The 20,606-nt window shown below is 35.6% G+C and overlaps 1 protein-coding gene across 1 annotated transcript in view; it reads right to left on the bottom strand.

The window, feature by feature from the left end:
* Positions 1-273: 273 nt before the first annotated feature.
* LOC126745574 (uncharacterized) overlaps positions 274-20,606 on the bottom strand; it is a 61,441-nt gene continuing 41,108 nt past the window's right edge. Inside the window, exons 3-6 of the mRNA XM_050453477.1 lie at positions 12,596-12,911; positions 5,477-5,636; positions 5,212-5,418; positions 274-520 (exon numbers count right to left, since the gene is read on the bottom strand). Of these exons, the coding sequence (XP_050309434.1) occupies positions 375-520; positions 5,212-5,418; positions 5,477-5,636; positions 12,596-12,911 (829 nt within the window). The 3' untranslated portion in view covers positions 274-374. The remainder of the gene's footprint in view (positions 521-5,211; positions 5,419-5,476; positions 5,637-12,595; positions 12,912-20,606) is intronic.

Raw genomic sequence — 20,606 nt, 5'->3', positions numbered from 1 at the left:
ATAATATTGTTTTGTTTTTCTATATACCGTAAATACCTTTAATATGGACTTCGTTAAAATTTTTTTTGTTCATCTGCCATTTTGGAACTATCATTTTTAGGTAAAAAGATGGTTTAGTATCTAAGACCACTTAAATGTACAATGTTAAATGTACCTTCTCTAGTTATTTTGGGCACAGCTTATAGAATAATTTTTTTTTATAAAAACCTAAAATAAAAGGGAGGCATTTTTCAATTAACAAAAAAATACCATATGCTAAAGAAAATAATACTCTTATTCTCATAAATCTAAAAATTTACTTCCTTTAGAATAATTTTTTTCTTGGAGAATAAAAACCAATTATGAAATTCTTAACATCAATAAAGTATTTGTATCTATATTTTTTTCTTTTTTGCTTGTTCTCTTAATGTTTCCAAATAGGAGGACTCCTTATCGTTGTGGAAGGGCTCAACGTGAGCCTCTGGCTGAGTGGACTGTACTATACCAGCTGGGGCTAGAACTAGGGGTGGGTTCCTATTAACTAAAAAAGAAAAATTGTTTGTTATCAAAAACATTACTTATAAGATTTATTATATAGAGTGGCAGAAAAATCTTTAAATACCTACCATATGAAAAAATGAGCTTAATGAAAGTTGTTTAGTAAATTACTCCCCCCATTTTTACCTGCATGAATATTTTTCATCATTTCTGGTTTTGGGATTGAAATTTTAATAATGAGGATTAGCAACAACTTTTAATGTCTCATCAGTCAGTGAAAAATTTGTCTCCGAAGAAGTTGCATCCCTAAGATGGTGTATAAGTTAAACGGAGATAATTTTGACAGAAAGATACTATACTGATAATAACTTTGCAAAAAACATAATTTTCTCGGTTGAAGCTGCTATTCATTTAAATAGCATTCTTAATAAAGATAATTATCATTATTGGTTAGCTGATGATACTCACTGGTTTCAAAGAGCTCATACTCAGAGACCCGTACAAGTTAATGTTTCTGTGGCCATAGAAGGGGGACATATTGTGGGTTCCTTTTTTTTAATAGATATTAATTGTCAAAAAATATATTTTAACCCCCTCATATAATTTCTTTTTGCAGAATGATTGTAAAAGTTGATGAATTGTGCAGACATTTAAAGAACAAAGTTTTCCTTAACCTTCTTAATTACTTAAAATATTTAACTGTCCAAATGAATGCTGACATCCGAGCCATAAAGACTAAAAAACTTTTTTAATAAAATAACGCTATAGATAGACAGGTTCAGGGATTGACTGACGCTTTGCATAGCAGAAAATGGTGGTCCTTCTGAACTCCTGATCTACGTTTCCATTGTTTACTATTCCGATGTTAACAAGTCATATTTAGAAAATGCGATTTTTTTGTTTTGCTTTAACTGTCATTATTTTAAGTTGAAAATAGGTGAATATGAAAAAATCACGTTTTCCGATCAAAATTCAATTAGATCTTTATGGCAACCAAATTAGAAATGCCAGAAAAAATTTATATAGGGGGAAGAGTAGGGAGTAATTTACTGAACAACTTTTATTCAGGTCACTTTTTAATCTAACAGGTAATTAAAAATTACAGGCATTATTCGCCACTTTTTTGCCAATAATAATATTTGCCTAGTGCATTCGCCAAATTTTAACAAGATAATATGTGGGGTCTAGTCTAAAGGAATTTGTCAAAATAAGAACTTAAGATTTTGATTACAGAAGAAATAGACCTATACAACCATACGACTTTTATTTAAATATATTCAACTTAAACGCTCTCCAGCAATATAACCCCTATACCTACTTGCCGACCATCCTGTCGGCTTCCTCAGACTACTTTTTTTCTTGTCTAACTTGGCTTGCTAGGTTAAAAGCAATGTTGTTTTGCTTGCCATTTTTCTTTGATACAACTCACATTCCTCTAGAGCAGGGCATAGTTTATTTATAGCGGTTCCATGACCGCTGCGGTAAGTGAGTCTAGCCATTTGGTTAGCCTTGACAATTTCAGACTGTTTTAGAAATGGGTGTCTTGCTCTTTCATGGACTATTCCGAGTATTGGATGAGAGAATTATAGAACGGCCTTTAAGAGGTGCTGTTCACTTTTATTGTGTAGCCTTGCAGTATTTTTTTGCAAGTTGCTGTACAAAGTAGTGATCTTAAAGTACCAAATCTTTTGTAAAAAGTCTGTCTGCCTTGTAAATTATCTGTTTTATGATGGTGTTCCGCGATTATGGAAGTCACGTTATTCTTAAGGCTTGCCCATTGTTGTACTTCGTACTACCAATCGATCTTAATTCTCCTATCAGTTTCTTCTAAGTACTTTTTACCATGGCTGCATAGAATTTATTATAAACTTGGAGTTTCAAAGGGTATTTTATCCTAGATTGGATTTTATAATTTAGATATATTAGGCTAAACAGTATAACTATGAATTCTTATGAGACAGTATGTTCTCTCAGGAGAGTTAGCAGCAAGAGATTCCCCTGGTGAAATAACATTCTGGACCGTTATAAAAAAAACACTTAAGCTGATCTTATCGCTCTCAAAGGAGGAACTCAAGAGAATTAGGATGTATACTTGAAAGACTTTGAAAAATGAAGTCAAAAATGAAGTCCGAAGTCGGACATGAGACTGTTGGCGCAAGTTCTCTGGAGAGATAGAATCTCGTCTTCTAAAGCTACTGGGCTCTGACAGGAAAACTGAGATAGGACGCTTGAAGAAAGGTAACTCAGTTTCCTAAAGTAATAATCAAGATAATGTTGCCTTTTGTGGCGGGGAACAAGAGCCGAAGCTGGACTGGAACCTCGTCAAAAAAATAATGAAAAACGAAGCCTTGGGTGAGTTTAGTCCATATAAGGCTATACGGGGCCTGATGGAATTACACCTATGATGCTGTAGGTAGGCCTCAAAAATTGCACTCCCTTTTTAAAGAGAGTTCTCGAGGCCAGCATTGCAATGCGGCATGTTCCATTAGCATGGTGGGTGGCAGATGTGGTCTTTATCCCAAAATTAGGCTAGAAAGACTACCGCCAACCAAAGCCCTTTAGGTCAATAAGCCTGACTTAATTTCTAATAAAGACTATAGAAAGTCTAATAGACAGGTATATAACAGACTGGTACACAGATCGGTCATGCATGAAAAGCACCTAGTCAGCCGGAGCCAGAGTGTACAGGATGGACACGAACACAGCGAAATCTTTTTCACTAGGGAAATACACGACAGTTTTCCAACCGGAGGTGTTTGTAAACAAACAAATGGGAAGTATTAGAAGGTAACGAGGGTATTTGTATCTACTCTGATAATCAAGGTACCCTCAAGGCGATCCAAAAACCCAGGATCAGCTCAGCGCTAGTCCGCGAGTGCAAAGACGCACTAGAAAGACTGGCAACATATAAAGAACTGAGAATTAGGTGGGTCTCAGGACACCAGGGTGTTGAGGGAAATGAACGAAATAACGAACTAATAAGACAAGGTTTCGTTAGCCCCTTCGTAGGTCCCGACCCGTGTCTCCACCTCAGTAAATAACAAATTTCCCAGGAACTTAATAATTATTGTGCTTGAGAAAATGAAGGAAGGATTGGAGAAGGATAGAATGAGGTAGACAGGCTAAGAAGTTGATAGCTGATCATGACTGCTCTTAAGGAAGGCGATTGCTAATAAAGAGCCGACAGGGAATAAAAGACTTGATGGGAATCCTAACTAGACATAACTGCCTATACAGGCATCTACACCTTCTTAGTATAAGCAAGAGTCCGCTGTGTCCGAATTGCGGTACATGCGAGGAAGCTTCATACCACATATTAGGGATTTGCGATAGGTAAAATCGTCTGGGAAGGGAAATTTTTGGAGTAACGACACTCCAACGAGAAGATCTTAAAGGTCTCGTCTGGGACAACATGCAAGCTTTTATTAAAAGGACGGGCCGACTCAGTGAAGACCGTGCATTGAGAGTGGAGGGGTAAGGGTAGGTGATTCTGGGGTTCGCGAAGAGAGACTTTCTAGGCTTACTTGCCGAGATCTAGCTCCCTGATTCTTAGTACTACTACTAGATATGTAAGAAAATCGGATTTTTGTCTTGGTATCTCAAAAATATTTCTAAGATTCGTTCATTTCCATTATAAGGTACACAAACCATAATATTTTTGGTCATATCTGGATCCAAAAGGGGATCCAGCCCCATTTTAAGGGATCTTTGTTTCTCAATGGAGCCTGTTTTAGAAAAAGAAATAATTTTCAATGATTACTGCTATGTGAACTGGAAGTCAAGAGATTCCTCTTTAAAAAACGAGACCTTTATGTGGACTAATGAGTTTACAGCATATATTTTTTTGAATTAAATGGTTATGCAATAGCGCGCTAAGACATCGGTCTGTATAACTAGGTTTCCTGTACAGCAACTGCAACTACGAGTAGCAATCTATCACAGTATGAATCCAGAAGTATTTTGTCTACAAAATGTTTTTTAATGCATGAATTGGTATAAATATGCAGTTAAAGTTTCTTCTCAAGTTTCATTTTATTTTGGTAATACTGTATATTTTTCATCACTTAAATTCTGAAAATCTTTTTAAATGTCTGTTATCTCTTGATTGCAATTTAACTAATATAATTTTTATCTTTGGCTACATTAAAATAACAAAATATGCTTATAACAGTAATATTGATTTTCAAGATAAGCTTTGTCATTCTTGACATGATTACAAAGACTGCTGTAGTAAAATCATTGGATCTACGTTTTGATGAGATGCCTATCATCTTGCTCTTTAAGTCTTTTTAAAGTATTGTATACTTTGAAATATATTTTAGTTGTATTTCTTATGTATTATAGGGCTTTCTTTAATCAAAAATATAATTATTTTACCGCAAGCTTGGCCTTTTTGAAGTTAGATCTACTACCGCAATCCTTATCCAAGAAATCGCCAAGGCAATGATACCAGGTGCCAGGTTGTCATATATTTTGATTTTAGGAAAGCGTTTAATAAATTACAAGGTGCTCTTTATAAGCTAGTTAATTTTGATTTGTAAAATTCTATTATAAAACTAATTTCTTTGTGGTTATGTGATCGTAATGAATATGTAGAACTATACATATATGCTAAGTCTTATCCTTATAATGTTTTATCCCAATCAATGCCAAGGATCCTTTCTTGCCCGATCACTCTTTACCTAATTTATTTATGATAGGCGATGCTACTGCATCTAAATGGTTCCATCATACCTAACTCGTCATCGTCTTCATCAATTTGTTCCAAGTGGGGCTCAGCTTCCTGTTGTGGAAAATCGATTACGGTCACATTCTTGGGAGGTAACTCAGCTTCACTTTCAACCACAACAGCTTCTTGTTCAACCGCTATCTGTGCGTCCGCATTGTTCACGTAGTCTGGTTGAGGTTTTAGTGCTCCAAATGGCCCTGTATTGGCATCATCTAAAGAAAAAACAATAATTTAGAAGATTATGGTTATATATCAAAACTTACTACTTACCAGGTTTTTGAGTAGGTTTGGGTGTTGATTCAGGTTTAATTGAAACATCAGGAAAACGCTCTTCGAGATTAGGGGCTAATGGTTTTTCAGTTTTATCACCCTTAGCCTCTTCGATAGTGATGGTAATTTTAATTGGCTTGGTTGGCACAGCGTAAACTATCTAAAATTTGTAAGTTAATTTAGTGTTTGTTGCACCATATAAAAAATCACATGTATCAAAAAATAAATAAAATATTGCAGGATTTACTTATATAGCTACATTAACAACCATTTATTTATTCCAGTTAGCAAGGTTTGTAACCGTAAAGGTTTTCAGTAAATAGAGAAGTATATGGCAAGGATTTATACTATTATCACTTTATGTAATGCGTTCACGGGCAATTTACTTAGAAAGGCTCTTAGTAATATTAGTGAAAGTAATAATATAAGCGATAGAGTACAAATATACATAGTTATGCCGACGATACAGTTGTAATTGCTAGCAGTATCAAAGTTTTACAGGTGCTTATAGACCATATAATAAAATGTGGAATTTATGGGAGAAACTTAGTTCCAGTAGGTGACCAAAATCAAAGTCAAAGTCTGCTTTAGAACCAATAACATCCCAGAATGTGTCAACGAAATTACAGAGACGATCTTGGCAGGAATGGAAGATTATATCCCTTTTTCTACTAAATGCAGATCAAACAACAAGCAATGGTTCAACCTGAATTGCAAAAAGGCAGTAAACATTAAAAACGCAGCATATCGCAAATGGCGTCAACATCCTTCCACCGAAAATTGGAGGAACTTTTTAACCTCCAGAAATAGGTGCAAGCGAATTATTGATGAATGCAAAGAGAGTCACAACAACAGGATCAAAAACAAATTGCTAAACTGCCCAAATGGAACAAGATCTTTCTGGTCGGTATCGAAAGCCGTTAGTCAAGGATCTGCTAAGTCGGCCTTGCCACCCCTAGGGTGAATTCATCGATGGGAGAAATTTCGTTTCCCCAACGAATTATAAATAAAATTCTTAAAAGCGTAGACACCAACAAAGCTTCTGGACCCGATGGAATTCCAGTCCTAGTACTAAAACATTGTGCAGACGAATTGACTCCTCCCTTATGTAGACTGTTCACGGCATCGTATAAGCAGGGCTCATTTCCAACAAGCTGGAAAACTGCTCAAGTGCAAGCTGTACCCAAAAAGGGTAAGAAGACGATGCCCTCCAATTACCGCCCGATTGCACTAGTTCCAGTAATATCGAAGATTATGGAGAAAGCAGTCAACTAACAACTGTTAAGATATCTAGAATCATCTGGACTAATCAGCGATCATCAATACGGCTTCCGAAAGCTTAGATCCACCGGCGATCTTCTGGCCTACGTCACACACTTGTGGACGGAGGCCATGGAGAAGCACGGCGAGTCCCGCTCAGTCGCTCTTGACATTTCCAAGGCATTTGACAGAGTGTGGCATGAGGGACTACTAACCAAGGTCTCCTCAATCGGCATACAAAACTCATTATTGAATTGGATCAAAAGTTTTCTTGAACAACGAACAATCCAAGTAGCCGTCGATGGACACCTCTCCGACAAATTTAACATTAACGCTGGGGTCCCTCAAGGATGCATTCTATCCCCCACCCTTTTCTTGATATATATCAACGATTTGCTAGAAACCACTGTCAATCCAATCTACAGCTTTGCGGACGATAGCACACTTATTTCCACATTTAAGTCCGCCAAACCAACGACAGCCGCAACTTCTCAGAATCCTAGGCAGCAACAAGTAGCTTCAACCAACAACGATATTAGAGCAATCTTGGAGTGGGGCGGTAACAATCTGGTCAATTTTAACGCTAAAAAAACGCAGGCTGCAGTATTTACGATGAAGACTAACCTTGGTGGCCCGGAGCTGGTTATGGCAGGGAAAACATTGCCAATGAAATCATCTTTACATCTTCTAGGAGTCGAAGTCACCAACAGTAAGTCCTGGCATGACCACGTTGCCGAAATCGCCAGGGCAGCTTCCAAAAAACTCGGAGTGCTTTTCAAAATGAAAAAACTCTATACACAGCACACTACAACAGCTGCTGACTCTTTATAAGGCTCAAATACGCCCTTCCCTCGAGTATTGCTCGCATGTCTGGAGCTCTGCACCCAAGCATAGTTTAAAGCTGCTAGATTCTATACAGAAGAGAGCTATTTGTCTTATCGACAAACCAGAACTGACAAAGAGTCTGGATAGTCTGGAGCACAAGAGAAAGGTGGCTGATCTCTGTTTATTCTACCGTTATTATCACGGTAAGTGCTCCTCTGAGCTGGCAGGCCTGATTCCACCCAGGACTGTTCCGGCAAGAAGGACGCGTCTAGCAGTTGCGGCTCATCAACATCGAGTCCACCTGCCTACCCCAAGGACGTCGCTGTATCGGGACTCATTCATCTGGAGAACATCTTCTTTGTGGAACGGGCTTCCACCTCACATATTTCGCGACGCATACAACCTACAGCGATTTAAGATAAATGCCCACAAATATCTTCGCGCAAGCACCACTCCAAGAGTGACATTGGACTTTCCTCTTGTGCTTGTGTTTACCATTAAAAAAAAAAAAAAAATATTTTAGTAGTCATCATAAACAATAGCATTTACTATCAGTTTTCAGCAGGCTAAACGAAGAACGCCACCTAGAACTATTGGAAACAACAGCATAAAGTATTTAGGATATAGGCCTTAAAGAAGATGCTTCATCTAGATAAGTAAGAATAGCTTGTAACTCAGTGTTATGCAGTGTATTAAGTTAAAATGTCATGGTATGGAGGGGTTAACATTAATATATATCAAGCAATTTCGCTGATTTATTGAAATAGACAATTTTCTCCCTGATCGCTTTCCCGTTTTTGGCTTTGAATTAAAAAATCAAACTCTTCCTTTGTTCAATAGATCTGATCTTACTATTAACTCTTAAATCCAAGTTACAGCCTATCTTAACGTGTTCAATGATCTCTTCATTCTCTATTCATTAGCATAACGATGACTCCTTAACTCTTGAACGCTCTAAATAGCCACCAAAATATCTATGCTCGGTTATCAGTTATCACTTCTTTGTTAGGTTCAGCTGTTTCATTCCTACTTCCAAGCACTACCGTTTAATGCCTGATTCTCTTATATTTTGTCTTGCTTATCCATTCCTCCTTTTCCTCATTTGCTCTACCCTATCTTATCTCTCTCCTTACTTGTAATAAGCCCTGTGATCTCCCGTTCCTTTATTTATGTACTGACCTCGTATATGGCTCTTTGACAATGCGCATGGGTTTTACCCATCGTCGCATAGTCATTTGCCATCTCTGCTATGGTAATTTGAGAATTTGCCAATATATCGGTTCATATATTGGCAAATAATACTGGTTCTTAGTGTAAAAAATGAAATTCAGCCTAAAATCACCTAATCAGCTCTATTTGTCCAAGGGATCCTCAACAGATCTTAAACTCAGAAAGTGAACAATACAAAAAATGCATTTACTGCATCCTTTATTTCGTACATAGTCTTATGATTATTGTGATCAACTGTTAATGTTAATTTTATTGATGCACTGGTTGATATCACTTTGCAGTGATGTTGACTTGATCATACATTACAGTGTTACAGTTTCCTTGTCATTTCATTTTTGGCTGTAGAATTATATTGTAACGATATTACAACATTAAGAAACCAGCTGATTCTCCATCATTTCAGAATGACACAAGTGGCACATCATACGACGTCTCGAGAGCGAAAATCTTCCGAATCAGCGTTCTGCCGAGTGTACAGTGACCGCCTAAAGTTCCGCATAAATTCGATAAAAATTAGAGACATAATTTTTTGAGAAAACGCTCGGACCCGTCGATTTTTATTTTAAGTTGCACATTATTTCACATAAATTCTTGTATACAGGGTGGAACAAAAAAAGATATGACGTCATCGGTCATTTTTTTAAATAGAATGCTATATTTTTTATTGCATTTATGAAATATAGGCGAAATTCCAAGCAAGTTTCAAGAAAACAAATAACTACGTCTATTTACAAATGAAGGTAAAATCAAGGATAAAAATAATGTTATAAACACTGCCAATTATTTTTATTTCCATGGTTGCACTTGTAAAGAATCTCCATTTTCGAATGTCACTGTCAGTTCGAAAATGAATAGTTTTTATCAGAATAAATTATGCCTAATTTAACGGAAACCCACGAATTGAAATTTTGATGATGCTAAGGTACGGGGATCGAGTGCGCACGTAAAAAGAAGTAAGTGAACTGTTTAATGCCAAAAACCCAAACCATCCTATTTCTCAGTCAACAGTTAGTAGAACAGAGCACAAATTCATAACTTCAGGTCATGTTAGGGATTTGCCAGGATCAGGTCGTCCAAAAATTTCTGAAGAAACAAAATTAAACGTTCTGCTCTCCGTCGAAGAAAATGCAACTTCACAAATTTCAGTTGATAATAATATAGCCGGAACGTCAGTAAGACGCATCTTAAAAGCAAATGAATACCACCCTGATAAAATTAGACTAATACGCGAATTAAATGAGGACGATCCTGATTGAAGAAACCAATTTTGCGAGCAAATGATGAACATTTGCAATAAACCATCAATTTGTGTTACGAGTTTTGTTTTCGGATGAAGCAACTTTTTGTTTAAACGGTGTTGTAAATCGGCAAAATTGTCGGTACTGGTCAGTGTCAAATCGACACTGGGCAACTGAGGCTTATTGTATCACAGTACCATAAATCTAATAATGTTTGGGCTGGTATCGTGGAAAATAAAGTAATAGGGCATTAATTTCTCGAAGAAAACTTAACAGGACAACGCTATTTGAATTTTCCTCAAGAAGATCTTATCCCTGCTTGGGCTGCCCTATACCCAGACGAACAAGACCCTGCTGTCCCGACAAATAATTTGTGGTTTCAGCAAAAAAACGCACCGTCACATTTCTTTCGAGATGTCCGTAATTCCTCTCCGTCCGTGTTCCTAGGAAGATGGATAGGACGAAGAGGGCCAATAGAGTGGCCGGCCAGGTCACCAGACCTAAATCACTGCGACTATTTTCTATGGGGATACCTGAAAAGTAAAGTTTATATTGAGAAGCCAAACAACCTAGAAGATTTGAAAAATAGAATTAGATATGTAATTAAACGTATATCACCCGAAATAATTGATAGTGTTTTACATGAGTTTGTAAACCGTCTTGCTTTCTGCCAAGAAGTAAATGGGGATCAGTTTGCACCCTTGATACATTAATATCAGTTTTCACAGTTTATAACATGTTATCCTCCATTTTATCTTAATTTGTAAATAGACGTACTTACTTGCTTTCTTGTTGGTTAAATGTAAATATTTCTGAAACAGTTGAGTTTTGAGCTAAGGTGTGTTACACGAAACTTACTTGGAATTTCGCCTATATTTCATAAATGCAATAAAAAATATAGCATTCCATTTAAAAAAATGACCGATGACGTCATATCTTTTCTTTTGTTCCACCCGGTATACAAAAATTTATGTGAAATAATGCGCAACTTAAAATAAAAATCGACGGGTCCGAGCGTTTTCTCAAAAAATCATGTCTCTAACTTTTATCGAATTTATGCGGAACTTATACGGTCACTGTATAAGGAGCCGCATAGCCGACGGAATTCAATTGACAGTTCAGTAAAGGAAAATTTAAAATATTGCCGCGAGATTTAAATAGTTGTAAATAAATACGGTAAAAATCAATATTTCTGGTAGTCGTAAGTGATCGTGTTTAGTAGTGTAAATGTGTAAATAAATTAATTAACTACTTTTGTGCAATCGAATATTTAATTCACACCTACCGAACGGTAAAAACGTTACAACAAATTTGTTGCAACTGATTCTTTAAAAGCTTTAAAGGAGTTCCTTTAATATAATTGATTACATTAGAAGATATGCCAAGTAAATTCCTTATAGTCTTATTAGTAGCACAGCCTCTGCACACAAATGCTCTTAATGTTTTGTTTTTTTAGGACGTACATATATTACATACATCTATACCATATCCCATGTTTGCAACTTGTAAAGTCGTGTTTTGTAACTTGAGTGGGTGATTGTTCTAAGTCCTTCTGCATAGAAGTTAAGTCCAGACAAGCTCGTAATATCCCTTGTTGCACAGATCCTTCAGGAATCGTTTAATATCAATAAATGTCATACCAATGATACTGATTATTCCAAATCTTCCTGTTAGTGGAAAACTCCGAGCCCGAATTTTCCTATGAACGTTTATTATCTATCTCCCCTGTTTTTCCTTACCTTACTTTCTTCTAGTGCATTTTTCTCTTTTATGCCATCTTTGTCGCTTACCATCTTTGGTTCTGCCGGGTATCACTTAAAGTTTTTCCTGTTTCTTGTAATAGCCCACAATTTTAACGATAGACTTTTTCCCTTATCATCTTAATAGGATTTAAAAATTATGCCCTTTTTTTCTTTACCATAACAACTGGAGGCTTCATAATTCTTCTTGCTGGAGAAGTATGTCCACTGTCTTAATCTCCTCTGTCTCGTCTTCGTGCAATATTCACCTCTTTTAATTAAAACTTGGTGTCTTCACTCAATTTATTTATATACTGACTCTTTCTCTTAAACCATCCTTCTATGAGTATGATCCAGGGGTCTACGCTACAAATATTTGCTACTGACGCTATTTCAGGATGAGCTATTAAAAAATCCCTCCATATCATGGACTGTCAAAATACTAAAACTCAATCCAAGTGACACGATGAGAAAACACTCGAAGACCCACTGTGAGTGAAAACTTTTAAGTGCTTTGTATTAGTTTACTAAAGAAACTTATGCCTACTGGAGAACCACATTAACTAATATGAAGGATCACAAAAAAAGGTATGAAAGTGGCTTTTATATTTAGCGAACATCTTTTTTTAATTAGATCCAGTGCAAAGAGCAATATCGAACAACAGTATCAGAGATTAGCAAAACCTTACCTTGTTGGAGATATAATAAATCAGTCAATAAATGTGTAACTGCTACAAGAAAGATAGAAACATAGTGGGTATATAATGTAATCATCCTTAAACTACTAACTTGATAAAATGTTAACTGACTGAATGCAGATGACTTACCTTTACAGATATTGGAGTTTCTTCCGACACATAAGTATCAGGCAGTACGGGAGCTATGACAGCACCAATCTTGATGGGAATTCTAGCATTTTCGTGAACAATTTGTACCTCAGAAGGAAATAAAATATTGCTCTTCAAGCTGTTAATGATCAAAGGTTTTTCCAGTACCATTCTGACTGCTGGGGTACATTGGAAGGACTGGTCTCCTGCTGTAACGGTCATTTTCGGTTCGTTCTTAGATACGGAGGTGATGTGTCCATTGGAAACCATTTTCATGGTGTTTTTCGAAACAACGTACATTGGGACCACTGAAAATCTAAAAAAAAAACATTAAAATAATTAAGCGACTTAGCAGGCAAGATGAAGAATACAAATTATAGCTGCGCGGTTGATTAAAGATATAATCAAGCTTTTTGCTGTAAATTGTAGTACTTAAACGTGATAAATCTTATGAGATAAATGCATCTCAAAATCGGCTTAATAAGGTTTAAATTATACGAAAGATAAGTATATGGTGCGATAGTATATAAACTTGATTTACTGCTACTGGCAAAACCAGTCAAGATTCGTCACTACTCAAAAACGTATCATAACGTAACAAACTGCTTCTCGTCATTTCATCAAGGTTCCTAAAAACTTAATTTTTTCGATAATTACCTGCCTAAAAAGGGCACCTTCAATCAAAACACATGTAAAAAAGAAAAAATAACCGTAACCTTGAAATTCTTAAGTACTTTTTTGGGGTTTTATCAAAACTTAAATGTGGCCAAACCTGTACGAAAATTTTAATGGGCGGTTTGGCATTGCGTTTTGTTTGTTTTGATTTTATTTGGACCAGACTTGAAATTAGGTTAAAGCCGGCAGACACTAAAATCAATTCGGTGTTAATTGTCGTTTTTTATCTGATGGACTTGGACTTGATGAGAGATTTAATAAATGGTGACACGTGAGATAAAATATTTACTGAATAATTGTGTAAATCCACATATAAAAAATAATTTAGATTGACCAGTATCTTTACTATAAATAACAGCCTAGCAACAATGCCAGTAAATACTATTCTACATTTCAGGCCTCTAAATGCAAAAGCCGACAAGTCTAGCATAAAGTTTTTTACACAATTAGCAAAAAACCGATTATGGTTTTAATATTACTCCTAACAACATAAAAATTAATGTATGATTAACGTCTTAAGTATGATACTCCAATAAGTGTATGCCTAAAAATCTAACAGCTTGTTTTTTTATAAATTAGGATTTAAATTTCTACATGTCGAGTTTTGTGTGCTAAGATCTGTGACATGTCGAAATTTGATTCCAAATATAATGTGAAATGTTTATAAATTAATTAAGAATAAAAATAAAAACCATATGTACTGTTTTAATAAAATGTATTATTAAACATAAACTGGATTTAACAAAAACGGGCATTCCGCCAACTAGTTTAAACCGACAAAAAAAGTAATCCTGTTCACAAGCCATCGCTGTTACGTATTCTCCATCCTGCTTTACAGGATAGAAGCATGGACACTTACTGGAGCCACAATGAGGAAATTGAAAGCATTCGAGCTATGGTTATATCGCAAAATATTGAAAATACCACGGACAACGAATATCGAGGTTCTGAGCACAATTGGCAAGGAAAAATAAGTGCTTAATACTATAAAGGAACAAGAGCTCTAATATTTGGAATAAGTAATGAGAAATGAAAAAAGACTTTACTTATTGCAGCATATCTTGCAAGGATAGGTACTAGGAAAACGAAGTGTGGGTACAACACGAATCTCATGGTTAAAAAACCTTAGATCATGGTTTGGTATGAGCGCAACTGAGTTGTTCTGGGCTGCAGTGACCAACGTTAAGATAGCATATATGATATCCAACACCCAAAACTAATAGGAACTATAAAAAGAAAAAGAAGACTAGGATATGAAGAATGAAAAATATATCAGTTGACATTTGCTGTTGCAGTCTAAAAGTGCTTTTGCAGAAAAAGTAAAAAAACAGGATTGGACTTAAATTGATGTGAACACTTTATCAAAACATAGTAGTAAGTTAAAAAGTATTACACACCAAAATTTAAATTTTCAGTCAAACAAAAATGTTCAGAAATAACTTCTGCGGTTCTTCCATCTCCTGTGTTAAAGTGAGGCTTTTACTTCTTTCCGAAGGAGACGCTCCAAAATTTTTATTTTCAGAAGCATTTTTAAAAAATGATATGGACTCATTGCTTTGCCATAATGGCAATTAATAATTAATTCGCGGGTGCATGTGAAAAAGGTGTTATGTCATTTTTTTGTCAAAACTGGTTTATGTCAGAAGCCGAATTTAAAAACCCTCCTTTACGTATGGGAATAACGAACCAAGTCATTATACACGCGTAAGTCCATCATTTTCAATGTCTAATGAGATAAGTTACATTTTTATCGTGTAAAATGCTCGTTGTCAGACATACTACAAATGCATTTTGTTTTTTTGCAGTTACGCGTGAAAAAGGATTTAAGTCAAACATACGGCTTATTTCACAGCAAAATATTTAACACCTGTTTGGGAAAAAAGTATTATGTCTGACATATATCATTTTACAGGCAAAAGTTTAAATAAAATTGTGACATAAATCATTTCTCGCATTTAAATTGAAAGTGAGGTTAGACTATAGTGCAATAATTTTAGTGCTGTATAAACATAGGAAAACGAGAAATTATTGTTTATTAGTGTAAAATGGGCTCTAGAGTTAACAAAATAATGAGTATGGTGAACAGCAACATGTCTGTCAACATGTAACCAATACAAATAAAGGTAAGCTTCTAAAGTTTTGTTGGTTCATGAGAATATAAAGATATTGTTTTTATTTAAAAAATACTAAAGAGTTTAGCAACAATTTAAGGTTAATATTTTGTCATTTGTATCCTAAATTTGCTTGGATTTATATGCTCCTAGACTACTTCGATAAGCTAATTCTAGTTTTTAATTGGTATTTTTTTTTTTAGAACATAAGGATCTACTGACAAATTCTCCAGATTCTCCAGACAAGATTATTGTGCTACAGAATCTACCATCAGAACCATTTTCTTGAGACCAAGAAGATTTAAGCACTGTGATGATGAACCATGCAGAACCGACTTTCAATAAAGGTAAGAAACTTATAAACAAATAATTTTTTTACGCACTAGTGCGTAAAGTAAATTTGACAGTTTTGACAAAGGACTCTGTTTTTACTCATGTGATTGTCACACACATTCTGTCACACATTGTACATTCGTAAAAAATGGCTTACTTTACACACTTGTTGCATAAATATCCATTATAGGTAACATTTTTTCATAAGTGGCCATATTTTAAAACTTACTTATTATTATTTACTGTTTAGTTAGTTAAATTAAAAATAAAAACAAAGGATTACCTAGAATTATCCTTTTCAGACTGCAGTGAATCTACTACCCCGCTGGAACTGCATTCTCCGTTTATTAATATGGATGTAAAGGACACAACTATTAATAAAAGAGATCCTGATTCTGACATAATAAGTACAGGTAAATAAGATTCTATTTACAAAAACATTTTTTGGTACACTCTTTATTTTTTTTTAAATTCTGTTTTATTTTAGTATCCAGTGAGGCTCCATCTATACCTGCTGACATTCAAAACGCTATTGAATTTTACCATTTTGGAGACTCTGACGATTCTATATCAGACCCAGATTTTACATTTAATTCATCAGAATCAGAATCTGAAAGTGTCCCTAAGAAAAAAAAAATAAAACGACAGTTAGAATCTAATCAAGAAGAAGATCAAAATACCGTAAAAAGACCTAGAAAGTTTTTCTAGTAGATCAAGAGCTGCCCGAAATAAGAAGGGTATATTAAAAGGGGAAACGAGAATTGTTCGAAAAGAAAGGCAGCTTAATCGGAACTTAGGACGTCAATACACAACTGCCAAAGGTAAAAATGTATCTACGCATGTTATGAGGCCTTTAGGGAGATGTAGAAATAACTGCCAAAAGAACATATCTGAAGAAGATAGAAAACAAGTTTTTGAAGATTACTGGAACATTGGCGACTACAACAGAAGGGTTTCATATATTGCAGGTTTGCTGGAAGTTAAAAATAAGGCCGTATCAAGAGTTAGAACAACTTTAAACACCAAAGGACATAACAGACAAAATACCGTTATGTATCATTTATAGCTTAATGGAAAAAACATACCAACCTGTAAAGCCTGTTTTATGGCTACTTGATGAAACAGCTAGATTCATCGATACCGTTGTTAAAAAGAAATTAGCTGCAAAGTCAGGAATAGTACCACTCGATAGTCGAGAAAGAGTGCACCAGTCAATAAACGAACCGAAGCAGATATTGAGAATGTTCGTGCTCATATCCATTCCGACCTATGAAAGTCACTACACAAGAAAAGACTCTTAACAAAGATATTTACCTTCCCATATAACATTGTGCGACCTCTATGCTGAATATAAACTTAAATATCCTGAACATCCCGTATCGCGGTTCATATATGAACGGGAGTTCAACTCTTTACAAATAAAGATTAAACAACCCAAAAAGGATACGTATCAAAATTGCGATCAACTTAACATGAAGATTAAGTTAAACGAAAACGAGAATGAACTAAAGGAAAAATTAAAGCAACATCATGACGAAGCTGATTTTGCCTTTCAAGCCAAATCTACCGATAAGGAGCTTTCAAAAGATGATCCTACCATGAAAACCATAACGTTTGATATGCAACAATGCTTGCCAACCCCTTTTGTTCAAACCTCTTTGGCATTTTATAAAAGGCAATTATGGACGTACAACTTGACGGTTCATGATTGTGATGATGGCCAGGCGTTCTGCTATATGTGGCATGAGACGGTAGCAAAAAGGGGCGGTGATGATATCAGTTCTTGCCTTTATTTTTATATTATAAACGATTTACCTAGTAGTGTAAAACATTTAACAATGTACTCCGATACGTGTGCCGTACAAAACAAGAATAGCTATGTTGCTGCAATGTGCATGAAAGCTTTACAAGACTCTGAAAATTTATTAACAATCGATCACAAATTTTTAGTGTCAGGGCATACGCACATGGAGTGCGATTCCGACCACAGCATTATTGAAAAAAGAAAGAAAAAACATTGCTTGCCAATAGAACACCCCCATGATTGGGTGTAGTTGGTGCGGCAATGTGGAAAGAAAAAACCTTTTGTTGTCCGGGAAATGAGGCAGAGTGATTTTCTTGCATTTTCCAATATGTTTAGGGGCCACTTGTAAATAGAAATGAAATAATCAATAATGTAAATAGAAAACTAAAAGGAAGATAGGAACTCTTTTTTATAAAATATCACTTCAAACTTCGGAGGAATTTAAAAATGTTGATTTTAAAAGGAAATCTGGAAAAGATCGTATAATATTCACTGCTAAACAAAGTTATATTGGACCAGTTCCTATATCTAGTGAAAAGAAAAGTAATCTTATAGATCTGCTGCCATAAATTAGCGACACTTTTGCGGATTTTTATAAAAATTTGGGTGCTGGTTAGATCTCATGCCCAGTCTTCTGCCGACGATCGAACCATTAAAAAATTCTTTCTTTTGTTTACCGGCCCCTTTTATGTTTTGAAGCACAACGGTCCTAACTCGTATGTCATTGGTGATTCTATGGGTAGGGAACATTCATGTCAGAATATTATTAACCTCAAGCGTTATAAAGATGTCGAAGGCTTAACCAATTAGTTTGTAATAAATATTTTCCTATTAGTTGTAAGGTTATTTGTACGTGAAATTTTGTAATCAATGTTAGTTTTAAGTTGCTTTCGTTAAAACGTCTGATAGAATTAAATCTGTTCATATGAATTAGATTTAATTGGGGGGTCATGATACGGTTCAGCGAAATAAAAACATGTTCGGCAACGCCGGAGAGATGGTGGCGCTGGCGGTTAATTGTACATGCCGCGGTGACGAGGTCACTCGGCATCGAGACCCTGATGAGCGAGGGTGATGCGCTAAAAGTTTTTAATTTTGGTTGTACGAATAAAAAGTTTGAGTTTGACCGGTGTGTTTTTGTAATTGTGATTCCTCTGACGACCCAGAACGAGATAAAGCTCAGCTTGAGCTATTTCACCTTTTCCTGTCACGTTTTATCATAGTTGTTGTTTAGCTAGGTCCCGTTTAGACTGCCGTTTAATCTTATTGCGTGCTGTATTACCTTTCGTTGGCATAATATTTTGGTCACACATTTTTAATATTTTAAACAATACAAAATAAAACTTTCCTTCAACAAACACGACGCCACGCGACTGACGTGTACAAATGTGCGTGTACAAACCAACTGACAATAAAACGCGGGAATTAGAACGAGTGACTTTTGATTGACACGTGACAAACCAGCTCGATCCTATTAGGTGAATTGGACACGTCGGCGTTGATGTCGGTTTTTGCATTTCAGTCCAATTTTCTTCATCAAATATCGTATCGATAATGTCGGTTTTTGCAAGAAAAAAATGCATAGCATCTTTAAAAATGGAACAAAATTATGTATTAAACCCAATTTCCAAGGAAGTTTTGCATTTAGAGGCCTGATTTGCTAGATAACGTTCATAAGATAATTTATAGTAGTAGTAATAATTAACATGCTATCTACTATAACCAGTTTTTAGTACTAGAACTTTTTACCTAATCTGATTTACTATAGAGTTAGTTGGCAGAATCATTTTTTAAAGTGCTTTAGGTATCAAGGGCGTCGCCAGCCGGTAAGCTAGGGAGGGGCAGCATGAAAAAACTGAAGAAAAAAAACAAAAATTTTAATTAAAAAAAAATAAAAACCGAACAAAATATTTACATGAAAATCAATTGAAACATAATCTTTTAGGGTTCTCCAGGTTTTGATTCTCCTAAGGCTACTAAATGACCTTTAAACTGTACAAGTCGTACAAGGTAATGCAACAAGGATCTGTAAAGCCTTCTTAATTTCAGGAAAGAAATCATCAGTTTCCTTGAGGATGTCCACAATACTCATTTTGACCGATTCTGGTTTTTCCTCCCATCATTTTTTCCATTTTTTCCTCTATCTCATTTTGGATATTTGTAACACCGTAAAAATTTTTAAATTCCTCGCAAGCCTCTTCAAGTTCTTCCAAAGAAATGTTTTTCATTTGCGCAGGATGTAGTTTTGACAAAGTAAATGATGGTCTATTTTCTTCAGAAAACCTTATTTCTAGGGAATTTATAATTGAGTCCAAATAAGAAATTCTTATGGACCTGCGCCAAAATTCTGAGGGGCTTTTTGATGGGTGGTTGCTACGGTGTTGTTGTCTTTCAGTAGTACGCGGTATTGATTTCATATCCAATCCAATTTTTTCCGCAATAACAGAAGCATCTTTGAAAATTTCTTCTGTTATTTTTTTATTGGATTCTCACGGTGGTTTTTGATCAGTTTTAAAATACGACCAATATGCTGTGATGCCTGAACTGCATCCAAGGAGACTGATTGGAGCACGTTTACTGTTGGTTCTAAAAGAGCGGAATATTTGGCTATCAATCCAAGGCTAAAAATAAACGAAACTTTGGAAGCTGCAGCATGGAGCTGATATGCATGTTTCCTTGTCGCAATATTGCCATCTCGAGATAGGGTTTCTAGTGCCTCCATTATATTACAAAAGTTCTCTTTAAAAACTCTGATGCTCTTGTATTTCTCGCTCCACCTTGTTTCGCACAGCTTGGGAATATTGGGTATTAATTTTCTTCTTAGAACCGATTCACGAAAAAATGCAATTATATCTTTGATGGCCCCAACTGTATTTCGGATCTCCGGCAGAGCATTCAGATCATTGATTACCAGGTTGAGTTTATGTGACGAGCAATGAAAAAATAGTGCTTTCTTGTATTTTTTACGCAAAATAGCCTGAACGCCACCTTCTTTTCCAGACATCGTGGAACAACCATCGAATCCCAAACCAACGCATTTATCTGGATCGAGATCCTCTTTCGTCAGGAATTCGTTTATTACCGTGGC

Source organism: Anthonomus grandis, chromosome 16 (assembly GCF_022605725.1).
Source record: "Anthonomus grandis grandis chromosome 16, icAntGran1.3, whole genome shotgun sequence".
NCBI lineage: Eukaryota > Metazoa > Arthropoda > Insecta > Coleoptera > Curculionidae > Anthonomus > Anthonomus grandis.
This window is presented reverse-complemented; position numbering and strand designations above follow the sequence as displayed.